Raw genomic sequence first — 17,587 nt, 5'->3', positions numbered from 1 at the left:
TTCTGACTTATACCTAATCTAATTCAGTGGCAGTTTTGGTACCTAATTTCTATTGAATGAAATGTTCTGGAAACAAGATTTTGATGATGGTGAGATTTCCAAAACATCATAACTTATAAAAAACTTTCGATTTTAAAAAAAGGTTTTTTTAAAAATAATAATAGTACATATTGAAATATTGTATCTGGGACTACTCACGTTTTTTACTATAAAAAAAGTGGACTTCACATTTTTATTTCTACATAAAAAAATACGTTTACGACAAAAATGGACTTCAGTGTTTTATTCATGTATATAATAACTTATTGCGATAATTTCTGTATTTTTTACTTCTAAACGGCAAAAAGTGGACTCCCGTGTTTTATGCTCTAAGGTACAAATAAATATTACATTATAATGATAGACTTTTAAAAAATCTATTTCTATTTCCTACATGTTCAATACGTTGCTAAATAAAAATTATAAAAAAATTCAGAATAAGCGTGGGTATGCCCTTTTGAGTTTTTATGAAATTACGAAAGTATTCATTACTAGCTACATACGTACTCAATGCCAAAACGCGGGGTAGTTCAGTTTCGCAGGCTCGCCGTTCGAACGAATTATGGTCAAAACGATTTCTCGTGCGTGATTTCCCTGAACGTTTGAGGCTCGTTTACTTTCGGCCTAACTGACTTTAATGCATTCTAAATTCAACCTTAAGTACGTTATAACAAATCCTTTTATTGGTAGCAACACGTGTTGTCTGAAGGAGTGCGACTAAACTAATAAACTGAAAACGTCGTGTGCATTGACTATGAGTTGCAAAAACTGCTTTTTGAACAAGGGAACAGGGTTGTCTTTGAGTAGATTTATTTTTTAAAAATAAATAAATATTGACGCTTTCTATTCAACGTGCCGCGTTGTAAATATGTGGGGGGGTGGAGTATGATTTTTTAGTGAAGCGGAGCCCCGCTTGCCTCAGCTGCAAAATCTCCACTGCTCTAATTACATATTTATGTAGGTAGGTATATTTATTTATTTTATTAGGTAACACACCATTTATACGAAATATATTGTCGATATTTTTGTATTATTAGTGTAGGACACCCATGCACACACCAAATTAATTAAATTCCTAATAACATCGGAAGGAAACAGTTTAAATTGCAATGGTTAAATTTAATCTGAAAATAAGTTCATATTCACTCTTGTAAAATGCACATTTCTTAAATAGTACATTATTGCCAGATCACCATCGACATGTGGGTAGGTACTCTATTAATTTTGATTTCACTTTTCTTAGTGCCTATAACTAACAATCGAACCTAGATACGAAATTTCCGGAATTCAACTATTGCAATAGTTCCAACCTATTGAATTATAGGCGATTAATTTCAAAATGAGCTACCCACTCCGAATAATTTTGCATTGATCCAAACATATATCTAGGCCCAGGTCATTAAATTTCAAAAGTAGCATATGCCATTAATTTGCAAGAAGGTTAATTATTTATATAAGAGGTTTTAATATAAGCTACTTATGTCGGTTTTTATTTTCTTGTTCTTATTGTACAGAACCTATGGTTATATATATTATCTATTATGTACATTGGCAGGCTAAAAAATGTACAAAATTGTTTTATTTTAAAAATTAAAAAAAATCACTTGCTTTTACGTTTGTTTTGTATATGATAATTAGTAAATATTTTGGTCTGTGAGTAATGAAATAGATAAATAAACATCTTCATTGTTGTAGGTACTAAAAAATGCTTAAATTTAATATAGAAATATTTTTTCCATTTTAAAATATTATTTTGTGCTATTTTATTCCACCTCTTGTCAAGATGTTCAAACAAATAGAGAACTTAATTGCAATGGTATTACCATGACTTTAAATTTGGTCAATAGATGGCATTGATATGAACGAAAATAAAAATAATACGTGAATTGCATTTATTTTTCCTACAAATTTATTACTAGTGTTTTTAGTGTTTCACATTTTTTTATATTATCACAAAAATAATATTAAAAAACCAGTACATACAGACTGCAGGGAATGGAAAAGGAAGTGAATATTATAAAATAACGAACAACAAAAGGAAAATATACAAATTTTCCAAAATTACAAATTTTCCAAAATTACAAAAATAATTACCTTATCTAATGCAATTTTCAATAGTTTTTTAAAGAATATTTAGTTTCACTAAAATGGTCTATCATACTTAAATTTGGTAGCCAGATGGCAGATGGAACCATCTGCCTTTTTAAAAAATGTTATGAAGAGCTGAAAGAAGACCTCGATCCAATCTACAAATCAAAATATTTTTGGGTTTCGTCCAGTTTTCAATAATAAACTACCTATTTAAATACTGGTAGTTTTTTTCTATGCGTATTTCTTCTTCTTTTTCTTTTCCACATCCAGCATGTGGACATCACCAGTTGCCTCCAGGAAACCCTATCGCCAGCCAGCATTTTCGCCTCTTCCCATGTCAATCTAGCGCCCCTTAATTCCGCCGAATAAAGTCGAAAGATCGTCATCGACGGCCTTCCAGGACAGCGTGAGCCCGAAGGTTTAAAGAAGAGGCAAACTTGGGTTTAGGTTCTTCTGAGGCAAGAGAATGTTACAAGAGATGTTACTACATTATCTCTGTTTAAATCACGTCTGAAGAAACATCTCCTTTCTCTTCCTTAATCTCTCCTCCTTTCCTTTTTCTCTTTTTTTTCCTTTTTCCCATTGAGTAATAGTTTTGATTTAAGATAGTTTATAAAAAAATATGTTTATTTCTATTTTTATATATTTTTAGTTTTTTAATCTTTTTTTTCTATTGAATATGTTCTGTAACTTGAATTATAAAAATTAAACATTTATTTTATTTGTTGGTTGGAAGAAATTGTCATTTGGCAATAAGCCCGCCAATGTAAAAATAATATTATGTACAAAAAGTTAAATAAATAAATAAAAAAGAGAAACACGTGTCCAAGCCAGGTCCACCGCCGCATCCCCAAGACGCTCGGTATAGGAGGCTGCTGCGTCCGCTCTTGGACTTCAATTTTAGTTTTAAAATCGAACCACCTTATACCTAATATTCTTCTCATGCACTTAATCTCAAAACTCAGAAGTTTGGTGTTTTTAGCTTTGGTAAGGTGCCAAGATTCGCACCCATATGGGAGTGCTGGCATTATACAAGAGTTGAATGATCGTCATTTCATTTTGACCGAGTATAGACTAGAGTTCCTGACAACACACATATTTACAAAATGAGTATTTACTGATATATTTATTAAAACCGTTGAAAACTAAAAACTTACAGGTGGTCCCTTCTGCCACCTTACTGGCGAATTATTGCTATATGAGTAGCATACTCAATCTATTTATTCTTTTAAACCCAGATTTGATTGTTGTAGAAATTACAAAAAAAAGGTGTTTTAATCCATTATTGAATCTGAGTATTCTAAAATTCTCAAATTGTATAAGAGATAGTAGTTCAGTGGAATCTATTCAGTTATTCAAAATTTTTAATAAATATGCCTGCTTTTGAAATATTTGCCAATCTTTGAGAATTAATTCCGTAGTTCTCTAATATCAAACCACCTGATAACCAAAATTCGCTGCAAGCATCTATTTAAAAAGCTTCCAAGTTTTGCTTTGCACTGTGTTGCGATGCCACTATTCACGCCCGTAAAGCATTGTTAGAATGCACGCTTTGAAAAGAAGACACTTGGTTTTTGTTTTTTTCGTAGGGTATCTATGTTTTATTTGTTAAAATTACTAAGTATATTATTTTAGTAAACTGGTTATTAATTATCGTGAGAACAAAGTAAAACGAATATTGTTGTTACTATATTATTATGTAAGTGGCTTCAAATGTGATTACAGAAATAGGACGACAATCTACCTTATTTTGTTTTTGTGATTTTGCACAAATTTTAAAGTACATATCCAGAAAACGCTGTTTCATGCATTGTGTCCAGATTGATTTCCAAGTCAACATAAAAACAATATTTGTAGTGAAATATCATTACTTTATGATATTATTATTTTTTGTAATATGTATCTGAAAATGATTTGTATAATACTCTTCAAGTTAAAAATCAAAGCCTAATAAAGATTAAGAAAAGCAATGTAAAAAGTTTATCTTATTTAGTTATAAAATCCTGTTCGCCACAACAACACATAGGCAAGAGAAAAATGTCTGTATTTTTAAAGGTTAATATTTTAATTTAAAGTAATTATTTGTTCACAATTATTATTTACAATATCTGTCAGCTTTCATTTTGCTTCTTCGATCTAAGAGAGTTTCGTGGAGGTTTCCTTCATCTCGTGCTTTCTTCAAATCATTCCTATCATCTGTATTAACGCGCAGTTTCTTATCTTGAAACTTCTGGAACTTTTTCCTAAAATAAACCAAATTCAATAAATAAATAAGCATAGTGAGATATTCTTAACTGGAATGAGAATGAAGTCAACATATAATTCAGGAAGGAGAAAACATGTCTTCTGACAAATACTAGGTTTGGATATTGCACTTTTTTCGTAGCTTGCACATCTGCTAAAAACCAAATGCCTTCACCCCTGTGCATCAACAGTCCCTATCGGTTTAGATTAAATTAAAATTATACTTTTCCATTAATCATACCCTTATACTCATATCAGCTTAGTGTAATTACACGCCTATGCCTAAAAGTCGCCTATATGGACCAAAACCATTCCATGATTATAAACCACGAAGTTAGTTACAGCTTACAGCAATACACCAGGTTGTAAGTACTCAGGTCGAGAATCGCAAGCGCAAACGGAAAATGTCCATTACATGATTGTTGTTAAACTAAATACCAATTCGAAAATTTGGAAGGCTTTTGTTCTATCGTCGGCCTCGTGGTGTGGTGGCAAGAGCTCTCGGGTTTGATTCCTGACATGGTTGACATTAAATATTTATTCAAAAAGGTGTTTTCATTCTAGAATATTTCATAGCCTCTGGACTGGTACCCAAACCGTAACACTGATCATCATACCTTCATATAACAAAAATTATTAAGATTGAGACTTAAGAGAATACTGAGATTGGTGTACCAATGCAATGCTCTATGCACCATTAGGTGCGGAAATGAATGAATTGTTTTATGCAATAGAACTAAACCGGCTTTAATAGAGAATTATTACTCTGAGCATATCAGATAGTTTTAATATGTGAGCCAATTAGTTTAGTATGTTACAAAGTAATACATAACATGAGTGAGATCTAAAAATTGAATTGAAGAATTAAACCTACACATAGTTGACTTCGATTTCATCAATATTTCCTTGCTCTTCCAGTGGAAGAAGAGGTTTGGTGTCCACTTCTCGACTCGCCTGAGATCTGATGCCACAATGTTCTTCCGGAGTTACCTTATCCCTCACAGTAACAAGTGAATCATCTTCCAAAGAAACTGACATGAATTTTCCGAGACCACTTAATATAGCCATTTTGCCTTGAAAAAAAAAACATAAATAATGTGTAACATGATAAATTTGGAAAAATTATTAAACAAAAAGGGAAATAATCAGGTTAAAATGTTGATGTAGTAGTTTCATAAAATCCACAGTGTTATTTAAAATGACGATAAGTAAAATGAAGGAATGAGTTGCAATATATTGGTAGTATTGCTGACTATGAAACAAAGGAGCAATTTCCAAATTTTCGTTCATATACTAAAATTTCATATTTATTTTCAAAAATGAATTTTACAAATTGTTGGAAACAAATATCCCCATAAATTGAAATATCAATATGAGAATGCTAATATTGATTTGTTAACAATTTACAAAGAGGTCTCCATATTAAATAAAAAAATAATTTTAATAAGTCTCAAGTTATCGAGTTTGTGCAATTAGTTATATTTACTTAACAAATTACAACAGTGATGGAGAACATTTTAGAGAAGGAAATATGAAACTCTGGGCACAGAGCTCATTGTTGAACATGTCATATGTGATCAAACATGATAATTATAGAATTATTTTTTTTATTTAAAAAAAAAAAATTGTTGTATTTTTGAACATTAAACTTGAAGAAATAAGTGTGATTATAGTTTGTTACCATCTTCCCAGATAGGTTCCCAGTGTTCTAAGGCTCCTACAGCATCAGCTCTTCCAGTCACTACTCCGTCCACATTGACGCTTAAATATTTGCCGTATCCGGACTTCAGGGCCACTTTAGTTTCTCCCACACCAAACACAGTAAATATTTCTTCTGGGGCCGGACCTTCGCCCTCAATGTGCGGAACTCCAAGAGTAAAGAGGCCATTATCTAGGGAAGTAATATAAGTCCTGTTCCCAAACTCAATCGCTATATTTCCAGTGGCATCTTCGATTCTTTCTACTTTCCACCACCCACCGTGAATGGTAGTATCTGGATTCTGGACTGGGGTCTCCGATTCCCTATCGCGCTTTGACTTTTTATGCTTCCGTTTCTTTGATCTTTAATTAAATAAAAACATATCAATAATACTTAAGAGACAAATTATACTGAATTAAAATGTTTGATAGTACTCACTTTGATTCATGTCCTTTCAGAACTAATTTTCCCCTTTTTACAGTATCATACTCGGACATTGTGAGTTTTACTAAACTGTAATTTAATAGAAGTTCTAATAAGCTAATTGTATTTATTATTTTGGAAATTAATCCCGTAGGGGGTGTAACAGAACCACATGAAAATGTATTGGCTATCAACAAACAACGAAACAACGCCGTGAAAATGACAGATAACGGAGACAGCTAAACCATAGATAAAATACTAACGTTCGTACAATTAATCCAACCCTCAAAGTGTAATGTTCTCATAAAAATTTAACTCTCTTATGGGTGATGAAGCTTCAATAAATGCCCCTTATTGATTTAATATACAAAGATGGTGTTGATTCAATTATCCAAATTGTCAATAAATAAAAAATGTTTCTTATTTGCAATACACAAAATATAATTCCCTACCCATTCATGGCGCTAAGGCGGAGTTGGTAAAATGGCATAAGATCGATTCCAGCTAGTAAATTTGAATGAAAGAAATTCAAGAAAGATTTTTTTCTCAATCGGTCTGGGCGTTGTGGTGTATTTTTCATATTTTCCTTTTATGCTTCTAAAATAACGGCTAAGTGGGTGATTCCTGTTTTAAACACGGAAATGAAAAAAATAATAAAATTCACATTACAACAAAGAAAAAAAAACCAAATACTTTAAATTTACCTCGGTTATTTGTTTCAAACTCCACTATAAATTAAAGAAAAAAAATTTGCTTGTCAAAACCCTTCATAAATTGAAATGATTTTTGTGATATGCTAGTTTTTTTGAAAATCTATTGTACAGATTTTTTAAAATTAACGACTCCTGAATTTGTAAATAGCTATTGAATATTTACTTTAGCACATTGATTTTTTTCATGCTGACTCATACATACATATGTAAATAGCTATTTAATATTAACTTTCATGTATTATTTTCTTTATACTGAAACTAATCAAAAGCACAAACAATTTTCAGTTATTATTCAGTTGATTCATTGCAAAAAAGCTCCCTGCGACATTTCAGTTATTCCTATTCCAAAAACACTCAGAAGGACATGGTTTTGTCACAATGATGATTACAAAAATCTCACCAACAAAGTCCCAAAAATATTTTGAAGAGACGTATTATTTCTGAAGTTTACATTTAAAAAATGGCTAGCATAAAAACAATGGAAATCTAAAATTCTACCTTTCACTCCATTTATATTACTTGTTACTTACTCACATACATGATTAACCAGAAAAAAAAAATAGGAAGCATTAAAAATTAGTTTGAAAAAAATGTGTACCTGAGAAATTTTGATAAAAAATCGTAACATTACTAAATATTTATAAAAGTTCTAAAGATGTAATGAAGTAAGTTAAGTTAACTTAATAAAGCATTAATGAATAAATAAATAAAATAAAGGGTGTAATAAAAACCTTTTTTAAATTACAAAAGTTGTAATTTTACAAGGGCGAAAAAAATTCATGAAAAAAAACAGTTTGCAATGCCACCTATATTCTATTGAAAGTGTTGCATGAACCACAACCGGGGAGTTTTGCATGAAGTCGATAATTTTAATTTTTCATCATTTGTAATACCATCGTTTTAACTTCTGGAACGTACTTTAAGAATGTTTGTAGTCTGTGGTTAGTTTTAAGTGAGCACATATAATTTTTTCTACGCTATCAGCTGTCAGATAATTAAATATAACAACAAAAGTGTTTATTTTAACTTTTCATTTCACGATTTGTTGATTTTATAGAGAATAGAGGTAATAAAATGCAAACGTTATAGGAACATCAACTTTTTAAAATGGTTCGGTGCTCCGTCAGTTCATGTAAAAATAAATCCAATGTTTTAAAACAAAGGGATGGTTTATCTTTTCATAGGTATGCGTTTAATACTTCTTTCAGCATAACTCACTGACATATTAATACACATAGACATACCCTAAGCCCTCAAATATGAAGATACTTAACTCATGCCCAAACGCTCAGTCAGACTCCACGCGTATTTAGTCGTTCTTCGACCGCCAGCCAGGCGTACTATATAATCTGTGGGCGTGACGTTTAGAAACGAAACCAATATGCCTGCTCGTGTCATGAAAGCGTTAAAAAATCTTTCGGATAAACATTGTAAAAAGGACTGTATAACTTTTCATTGGTAAATATTTGCTCACGAGGGATTAAAAAAGCTTAAAACAATATTAAAATATAAATATTCTTTTTGTAAACGTAAGACTACAAAATTGTGACAGAATGAGCCTGCAGCAGGCTCATTCTGTCACAATTTCACTTCCAAAGTTTGTTCGTTTGTCATATATCCATCTCATTCTAGCTCCATCAAAACCATATTTCGCTCTTGTTCCCTCTCATACCATACAAATTAATTTACGAAACAAATTAGTTACAGAATAAGGCCACAGCGCAATTGCAAAGCTCTTATTTACATGGTTGCACTGAAAGGATAACGTTTAAAAAATATAATAAGCCTGACTTGATATTATTTTTTCACTCGAACTCACGTTTGCAAATGGGTCGAAATTAAAAGGAATTTAAGGAAAAAATCTAATTGGGATTCACCAAAAAACGAATGTTGATTGTTAATGTTGAAATACATTTTTTTTATGAACCAAAAATGAATATCTTCCAATTTTTGGTAACATATACATAATCCTTGAATGCAGCCCTGGGAAAAAAAAAGTAACTATATATAAACTCAGTAACTATAGGATATAATCATGTCACTGCTTTTAAAAATATTTTACTCCGTAGGGCGTGTCTTTGTATTAATATGTCAATGGCATAATTTATTTCATCTAGCATTCTGTAACACTAAATAGAGAAAATGTATGGTTATTAGGCTTAGTAAAATTCTATTTATGATTAGCTTCAAACAGATTTAATTAAAAAAAATATTCAATTTTTTGTTTTAGATTTCCCAAGGATATATCCCATAGAAAGGCTTGGCTTGAAGGAATAAACAAAATAGATTGGGAACCAAAAAAGAATAGTGTTGTATGTTCAAAACATTTTGATGATTCCTGTTTTAATGTGTCTGAAACAGGTTTTAAAATACTTAAGGAAACTGCAGTGCCGGAAGTACCTGATGAGAACAATGAAGTAAATTATCCATAATTTGAAAAACAATATAACCCACACACATAATCACACCCTCTTACTTCTGTTCACTGCAATTCATAGTACTGACGCTCCTATATACCTTCGTGAAAATTTTCAATGCTTAAAAGTGCATGGTCAATCTCTTTCTTCTTATTCTCAAAGCACCCTCTTAATTCCCATCCACAATTCCTTCTTCTCCAACTAATCTAGTGTCCATCGGGCTAGACTATGGAATCATTTCCCGTCCATTACCAAAGGTTTTTCTTTTTCAAGGATTCAAAAGTTTCTACAGTATTTCTGTTTAAATCATACCTGAAAAAACATCTCCTTTCTCTTCGTCAATCTCTCCTCTTTTCCTCTCTCTTTATTCCCCTTTATCTAGAAGACTAGCATTAATATTAATTAATTAAAATAATTAGAATACATATTAGACCAACCGAAACAAGATTTTCAGCCTAAACCAAAACCGAATGTCGGCAAAATTTTGTTCTAGTTTCTGCCAAAACCAAAACTTTTATAAATAAGTTAAAAGTTACTTCAAAACGCCCGAAATTAGGCTTTTATTGTTAAACCTTACAAGTTCATTGAAATAAGTGTTCAATAAAATACGTTATGATATAAAAGGCATAAATTTAATGAGTCAATTTGTTTATTTTTAGCGCCTTTTGGTTCATTGTTATGTTATAGATATAACTCATACTCAGCATTTCTTCTATGTACGCTTTATGAAATTTAACTTACTAACTATTAAGGCATTACAAAAATAAGATCTCTAAGGCGAATATGTGGTAAAACTATGTGCAATAGACAATAAATGCACAAATGTCGAGATCCGTACATTATGTAGGCATTATCAACAAAATCAAGAAAGGAGCTCTGCGCTGGTTTGGACATGTAGAGGGAATGGACAGTAAAAGAACAGCTAAAAATATTTACAATGCGAATGTTGGTGGATGCAAAAATAAAGGAAAACCAAGAAAGACATGGCATGACCGAATCCAACAAATACTTGAAAATGGTCATGTCAAAAGTAAGAATAATCGGCGCGCATGCATGAGAATATATATGAATGTAGAGGAAGCGAGATCTTTATGTAAAGATAGTGATGTGGTGTTTTATCCTCTCTGCCTACCCTTACGGGGAAACAGCATGATAGTTTTTGTTGTTGTTGTAAATATGAAAGATCTTAGAACTACCAACTGTAGTCAACAAATCACAAAAACAGTCTAGTTTCAAATTTTTATTATTTATTTCTTTATTTTACTGAAACATAGTCAACAATGATTAAATTACGTAATTTAGTTAATGCAAAAAAAATACATAATGCAATTAAACGACATAATATCTGACTTCCTCATTGAAAAAAAGGAAACAAGAAAACTTCAAGTTAATATTCATGTCATAAAGATATATTTACTCCAATGTTCAAAATCTCAAGTCTACAAAAACGTAGAAATAACATTGACTCCATATTTATGTTCAATTTACTGAATGGCTTAATTGATGTACCATCGTTACTGGAACAAGTGGCATTCAATGTTCCAATCTGCCGGTTGCGAAATAATAATGTGCTGTTCCTCGATCAACACAGCCCAAACTATGGCTTGCATTCACCAATGTCCCGATTGTGTCATATTGTAAACTCGAGACAAGATCTGGACTTTTTTGGCGTAAGTCTTTATAGGTTTAAAAAATCACTAAGATAGAGCGGATCTTGTCTTGAGGTAGTAATTTATTTTTTTTCCTATCTTTAATTTTATGACTGCATAAGTCTGTCAAACAAATAAATAGTGGTACTTGTTCCTGTGCATAAGTTAAGCAGACAGAAAACATAAAATATTTGGGAGTAGTCATTGACTAACATCTTTGCTGGAAATCTCATATAGACACAAAAACTGATAGATTAAGAAAACTAATATATGTATTCTACGACTTAAGAAATGTGTTAGACTACAGAACAGTGGCAACATATGGTATAATAGGATCGAACGGTTGTGTTCAGGCAGTCTATAGACCGCTCATAATCACCCAAAAACAAAACTAAAAGTAATATATAAATATCCTCCTACCTTTTCATCTGATTCATTAAAACTAGCCGAAACCAAAACTTCGGTCGATCACTAACACATATTTCTATTGCTAGATCTATTTTATTATAGTACTCAATTTTTTCTCGCTTACATTTTGAAACTAAAATTATATAATAATCTTTAATTAAGAAATTTTCATCTGACAATTAGCCCGCCAATGTATAAATATATGCAAAAAAAATTTAAGTATATAAATAAAACAAGCAGATAATTTTAAAAAAAACTATTCATTTCAGGAAATTGCATTAGATATGTCATCTGATGAAGCGTTTGGATTCGAAGTAGAAGACTTTATTACTAAATATGCAAATCGAGAGAGACATCTTCAAAATAAAATAAGAGCGCTAAAAGAAACATGTACGGAACTGCGAAAAAAAGTAAAAATTTTGCTGCAAACTAAGAGACGCTACCAAAGAAGTTGCATTTGTAGACGAATCAGCGTACAAAAATATACAAATGATAACAAAAATGAAAATTTAAAATAAAACAGCCTGTGTTGAGCATATCAAAATATTGTCCAATGATATTGGAATGGTTTGATATCTGGAAAGAAAATATATACCTCAAGTATAGGTGTTGCTTAATCTAAGCGTACCGTGACAGATACATAGACATACTAACGAGTATTAGGTTCTATTCATTGGTTTCAAAGAAACATATTTGAGGATTGATCACAGTACATAATATCAGTAGCAATGGAGAAATTTATATAGCATCATGTAAGCTTGTTTGTGATTATGTCCAGCAATGGTTCGTGGGACTGAATCAAGTTCATGGGGAAACAAAGTATATTTATAAGAATGAAACTTCAACTTGCAATGATTGATGTATTATATACACATTAAACATTTATGATATTTTTGTTCATTTTTTCAATGTACCTGGGTACACTTTTATTTTTCCATTTCAGATCTCGAAAATTTTCTGTAAGCTGCTAGCTCCCGTATATTTGCACAATTAGGAGAGTGCCTGTATAATTGGAAATATAATAACATAAAACCTAATGTCAGTTGGCTTTTCTACATTGAAAGTTACACTCACCCGGATCTGTTCTAGAGGACTTGTGGCCTCTTTTAGATAAACGTTTTTTTTTTTTTTAATTTTCCTTTTCTACAAAATAAACCAAAAACAAATTTAGCTTAAAACTTGTCTAACAAATTGTGAACAGATTTTCCGTAAATATCCAGGTATGTGACAAAACCATTTGATATTTTTCATTGACAAAATATCATCGGTCAGGTGAACATTAATCACTTACAAATTGTTTTGTACTTTGTTTTCTCAGTAATGATCTGAAATGGGGTAATTGTAAATAACTCCTTACAAATTTATAAGCGATCGGGGAATATAAATACAATTTAACAGAAAACTTCTTCATTGCTTCACTATATCTTCTCTGTTTAGGTGTAACTTTGTTATTTCTGTATTGATGCCTGAAAAGTTCCGCAGAAAATCCATTAAAGTATTTTTTTAGCACGAGTTTAAGTTTTTCAGATGTTTTATCTTCAGTTTTGAGATGATAAATAACTTTCCTCATTTTGAAAATTTTCTCATTGCGTCTTTTCAATTTTTGTTGCAGTATTTTTATTTTTCTACGCCACAAATCTTTAGTTCCTATTAAGTCAGGGATGTCAAATAATGTTGTTTGTGTAGGTATTGTAGAATAATCTATTTTGTGTTGATGAGATTCGAATATTGTGTCCTGAAAAAAAGTAACATTTAAAATATTTATATCATCCATTTAATTTAAATGTTATTACTCTCAAAATATTTTTATCGAAAATAGTTAGTTGCCAGTACATTATGATGATAATGGTGATTTACACACTCTGCAGCCGGAAGATTTACAACTTCAGAATTTTTTATTTACATATTCTGAAAGTTGTCCTGCAGTGTGATGAGCCTGTTGCTGCACATGTTGTTGACCTCCTTGATGGCTTTGTTGCTGAGAAATCATCTGACTATTCTATCTATAGAAGAAACTAATATCGCAGTTCAGTATGCAAAACCGTAAAGCAAAATTTAACTAAACTAAAGGATGTAAAACTAAATGTCATTAGATAATCTCAATATTCAAAATTACAAATTAAAAATATTTTTTACGCTTAATAGAAAGAAAAAAATTTTTTTTACAAGACAGTATTTCATAGACCCTTAATACTTCTTAAAAAAGTTATATTTCCCTATTATGCTCATCGACTTTTTTATTATTATTGAAGGTATAAGAGGTAACTTTGAGAAGTTCATGCAATTTTTTTCTGAATTAAGGTTGAATAAAAGGATTAATATTTAATTCGTAGATCAAGTAGACCATTATGCATCTAGAAAAAACTTGTGATTTGATGCAAGTCTACAACGCTATTAAAATCAGCCAATACTAGGGCATTTTGGGGATACAATAAACTATTATTTCTTTAATGCGAAATTATCATCTATAGGTACTGGAGTTTATTGTACGAATTCACCAGATGATTGGTCACCTATGAATTTCGTTAACAGCCTTATTAGTGCATTTAAATGTACATAGGGTATTATTTATTTGCAACAATAATAATGGCATGGTAAAATGGTAAAATCTTCATACCTTTCTTTTCTTTTCTGGACTTCTTACGAGCAGGTCGTGCTCGGGATATTTGGAGTCTTCAGATACTATTTCATAGCAGCAACAATGGGTGAGTCTTGGATTTGTCTCTGCTTGAACTTCATTCTGAAATAAGAACAAATTTTATATTTTTGCGATCAAATATAATTTCTAGTAGTAATATTTTTGGGTATTTTGTGATTTATAAAGAGCTATGTATTATGGTCCTTTATCTTACAACACCGTGTGAGTCATTTTTACAGGATGGCAGAAAAATGGCATACTTTATTTAAAGCTTAATTAAATTAACATTAAAATTAAATGTTTATCTATAAACTGTGGCCTATTAAAATTTCTCTTCCATTTAGTTAAATAAGCAGTGTGTTTGTCATCCCGTAAAAATTACAAAAAATGACATACGCAGTGTTTTTAGATTAGTGAAGAAATAAGTTAATTAAAATAGCTGATTTTAAGCTGTTTATTAAATTTTTATAATATGTATAAAGCCTGAACTGCAAATATAAGGTTTGCAAATGTTATGACAAACACACAGAACTTCTGTGGAAATTTAACCTTAAAATATTTTTTCTAAGATAAAATATTTAAAAAACAAATGTTTCATAGTGAAATAATTTATTTTTTTTAAACTTGATATAAGTAGTATTTTATAATCTATAAATGTAAGTAAATATAATAAGGTTTTTAATTATGAAATACTTTGATTTACATTTATGAAATGAAACAGTTTACAATTGAAATATCTTTGATAAAAATATAGGTGTTTTAAGTAAATAAGTAAAATTTCCTCATGCCAAATTATTGTTCAGCGTTAAAAAAAAAAATTAAATTAAAATTCAATGTAAGTAATTAACATAGTATAATAACCTTGCAGTTAATACTGGGTTGATTAATAAATGATTAATAACTTATTTAGTGTAATATAATAAATAGTACATTTATGTCACCTCTACAGTAGGACTAGAAATGTTTATTGCATCTATTAGTTTGGTTGGTATGGCATTCGGCTTGAGTTGCATCTTTTTATTTGGAAAATCAGAATTGTAATAATCATCTAAAGAAAAATGAGCGCTACATATCCGAGAATGCGTTTTTGGGGTAAAATTCTTTAGCGCCAGAGCTTTTAACCATTTTTCGAGTAAGTCACCGTTAGTCAAGGGAAATCTGTAAGAAAGTGTTATTCTAAGAATTGTTTACAGATATATTTATTATTGCTGTAAATTTATCCAGGTAGATTTTTTAACCTATGAAATCGTAGATCGCTAAGTGGTTTCCAATCATTTGAACAGCCTCGTACGCAGCAACACACGACCATATTGTTCACAAATATCTTTTATATGGTTAAAAATCATATAACCTTCCTTTTTTAAACTAATTTTGTTTACATTTTTACAGCTTTTTTTACTATACTGACACTTGACACTTGCTTTCGAATAAAAAATGACAGAATGTTTTTTGATGAAATCATAGAAATTTAGAAAATATTTTCGATGTCTATGTCTAGATGAATAAAAAATAAAATAATAACGAATTATTGTCTGTGGATTTTTGTTTTGACAGCTCACTAGCTGACAATAAAAATATTGTAAAACATTTTGATAAATCCTGCAGCATTATTCAACATAGAATTCATATAAAAATTACATATTACATATTTAAATAAAAATTTAATGGACAATTCTCCCTTGAATGCGGTAATTTTTATATCCAACATACTTGATGTTTGCAATGCAGATAGTTAAATTACGGATTTAGCATTATGTTCTTAGAAAATATGCGTTTGCTTTTGTATTCTTATCGAATGTTTTTATAAATGATTGAAATGGCTTTTATTTATTGTCATTTTATTTTCAGGCACATCAACAACACAGACGCGCGGAAGCTAGTAAGAGATATCGCCGATATGATGAAGCAATCGAATGTCACGAAAAAGCTGTTCAGTATTTAAAGAAGCTATAAATCTAACGACATCGATCAAGGCTATTGAATCTATCAATCTCCAGTGTGAATACCATAAAAAGCAAAAGGATTTGGCAGTTTACAAAAAGAACAGTACGAGAACCTGAAAAAGAACATTGAAAAGCAGAAGCTAAGAATGGCAGCGAAGAATAATCAGATGGACCCGAAAGATATCACCACTGGGAGCCTGCATTTGGCGATTACCAAAACGATGGACGAAGCAGACTCAATTGTGGAACTTCTGTACAAGAGGAGTGCGAAGAACGACATCGATTCGGGGGATAACGATTCCATCGACAATGGAGTGGTGCAGTGCCATATGAGTGATACTCTGCTTGTGTCGGGGCTCAAGAAGCCCAAGAACGACAATGTTGTCATCGAGGAATTGCAGGTTGTCAATCACCAACTGCGTACATTTATCAACCAGCTTCTCATGCAGCTCGAAACCAGCGACTCGGAAGTCAAATTTTTGAAAAATCAAGTTGCGATCTTGGAGGGCGAGAGAAACAAGTTGTTGGGAGTACAAATCATCTCGCCACCCAGTCCGCAATTGATCCCGAGGCCTACAACTCCGATAGAAGTAATCAGCGACTCCTTGGAAGACGAAGACTCGTCTCAGTTCATCTTTTCCCCCAGTGACCTGAGCCCCAGTATTGGAGAAGACCGCGAGCTTCCGCCGTTGCCGCCGCTGGAAATGCCAGACTTTGATTTTGAATCTCTCATCGGACAGTTTAAACTAAAGTCTGTTATTTCTCAGGAATCGCAAAACCTGCTGAGAAAATAATGTTCCTTATGTTTTAATACTGAAATCAATGATTTTAATTTTCTACTACTTAGATTCCTTTGAAATCTATTAATTTTTTTAAATGATACTTTTATTGTATTTTAGAATGAAAATTTTTGACAATTTTATATAATCGCATTAAATTTATTCGTGTTTAATTTTTAAAAAAATATTATTTCCGTGATTAATTATAATGTTCTTTTTTTCAGGATTTTCTTGATATATTACCAATCCAGCATTGTTTATAGATTAGGATCATCGACATCAATATTGTATTAGCTTAGGTATTTCATGTCATTCATTTTTAATTGTGTATCGTTGATTATTGACAAATAAAGGAACTTGAACAATAATTCCTGTTTTATTTGCTTGCCACAATTGGAAGGGGTTCCATTTATTTTTTTTATTTTTCTTAACGTGTGGTTTTATTTTTGATATAATTTGTCTCTCACAATGAAGGCCGTACTTAATTTATGAGTTAAAAAGTATAAAATCTGATCGTAATAACTTACCCTTTCCACACACAGTG

General features: G+C 31.0%; 4 protein-coding genes across 4 annotated transcripts; 2 read left to right on the top strand and 2 right to left on the bottom strand.

Annotated features, from left to right (window-relative positions):
• Positions 1–3,701: 3,701 nt before the first annotated feature.
• FRG1 (FSHD region gene 1) lies at positions 3,702–6,748 on the bottom strand. The gene is made up of 4 exons (XM_088226287.1): positions 6,512–6,748; positions 6,056–6,435; positions 5,249–5,447; positions 3,702–4,373 (listed from the first exon to the last, which is right to left on the bottom strand). Exons 1-4 carry the CDS (start codon positions 6,568–6,570, stop codon positions 4,226–4,228), a joined length of 786 nt encoding a protein of 261 aa, XP_088082413.1. The 5' UTR covers positions 6,571–6,748; the 3' UTR covers positions 3,702–4,225.
• Positions 6,749–8,044: 1,296 nt separating this feature from the next.
• On the top strand, positions 8,045–12,577 carry LOC148281695 (uncharacterized). The gene is made up of 3 exons (XM_088226285.1): positions 8,045–8,393; positions 9,440–9,626; positions 11,953–12,577. Exons 1-3 carry the CDS (start codon positions 8,317–8,319, stop codon positions 12,199–12,201), a joined length of 513 nt encoding a protein of 170 aa, XP_088082411.1. The 5' UTR covers positions 8,045–8,316; the 3' UTR covers positions 12,202–12,577.
• LOC148281694 (THAP domain-containing protein 1-like) lies at positions 12,530–15,786 on the bottom strand. Its single transcript, XM_088226284.1, has 4 exons — positions 15,560–15,786; positions 15,263–15,479; positions 14,301–14,423; positions 12,530–13,418 (listed from the first exon to the last, which is right to left on the bottom strand). Exons 1-4 carry the CDS (start codon positions 15,628–15,630, stop codon positions 12,963–12,965), a joined length of 867 nt encoding a protein of 288 aa, XP_088082410.1. The 5' UTR covers positions 15,631–15,786; the 3' UTR covers positions 12,530–12,962.
• A 69-nt stretch (positions 15,787–15,855) lies between these two features.
• LOC148281693 (nuclear receptor-binding factor 2) lies at positions 15,856–17,192 on the top strand. Its single transcript, XM_088226283.1, is given in 4 exon segments — positions 15,856–16,009; positions 16,170–16,260; positions 16,263–16,346; positions 16,349–17,192. Coding segments are annotated over 4 exon segments (909 nt in total). The 5' UTR covers positions 15,856–15,985; the 3' UTR covers positions 17,059–17,192.
• Positions 17,193–17,587: the final 395 nt, after the last annotated feature.

Source organism: Micrasema longulum, unplaced genomic scaffold (genome assembly GCF_059751315.1).
Source record: "Micrasema longulum isolate JH-2025_06_02 unplaced genomic scaffold, ASM5975131v1 h1tg000419l, whole genome shotgun sequence".
Lineage (NCBI taxonomy): Eukaryota > Metazoa > Arthropoda > Insecta > Trichoptera > Brachycentridae > Micrasema > Micrasema longulum.
Note: the sequence above shows the minus strand (reverse complement) of the source record. Positions and strands in the feature narration are given on the sequence as shown.

What these genes read in the sequence shown, in the direction of transcription:
- FRG1 (XM_088226287.1), bottom strand. Translation starts at nt 6,570, where the DNA reads ATGTCCGAGTATGATACTGTAAAAAGGGGAAAATTAGTTCTGAAAGGA. An exon ending in CTGAAAGGACATGAATCAAA is followed by an intron (nt 6,436 to 6,511) that starts GTGAGTACTATC and finishes ATTTAATTAAAG; the next exon opens with ATCAAAGAAACGGAAGCATA. An exon ending in GGAACCTATCTGGGAAGATG is followed by an intron (nt 5,448 to 6,055) that starts GTAACAAACTAT and finishes TTTTTTTTCAAG; the next exon opens with GCAAAATGGCTATATTAAGT.
- LOC148281694 (XM_088226284.1), bottom strand. Translation starts at nt 15,630, where the DNA reads ATGGTCGTGTGTTGCTGCGTACGAGGCTGTTCAAATGATTGGAAACCA. An exon ending in AGCGATCTACGATTTCATAG is followed by an intron (nt 15,480 to 15,559) that starts GTTAAAAAATCT and finishes ACTTTCTTACAG; the next exon opens with ATTTCCCTTGACTAACGGTG. An exon ending in TTTCTAGTCCTACTGTAGAG is followed by an intron (nt 14,424 to 15,262) that starts GTGACATAAATG and finishes TTCTTATTTCAG; the next exon opens with AATGAAGTTCAAGCAGAGAC.
- LOC148281695 (XM_088226285.1), top strand. Translation starts at nt 8,317, where the DNA reads ATGGTTCGGTGCTCCGTCAGTTCATGTAAAAATAAATCCAATGTTTTA. An exon ending in GATGGTTTATCTTTTCATAG is followed by an intron (nt 8,394 to 9,439) that starts GTATGCGTTTAA and finishes TTTTTGTTTTAG; the next exon opens with ATTTCCCAAGGATATATCCC. An exon ending in TACCTGATGAGAACAATGAA is followed by an intron (nt 9,627 to 11,952) that starts GTAAATTATCCA and finishes TATTCATTTCAG; the next exon opens with GAAATTGCATTAGATATGTC.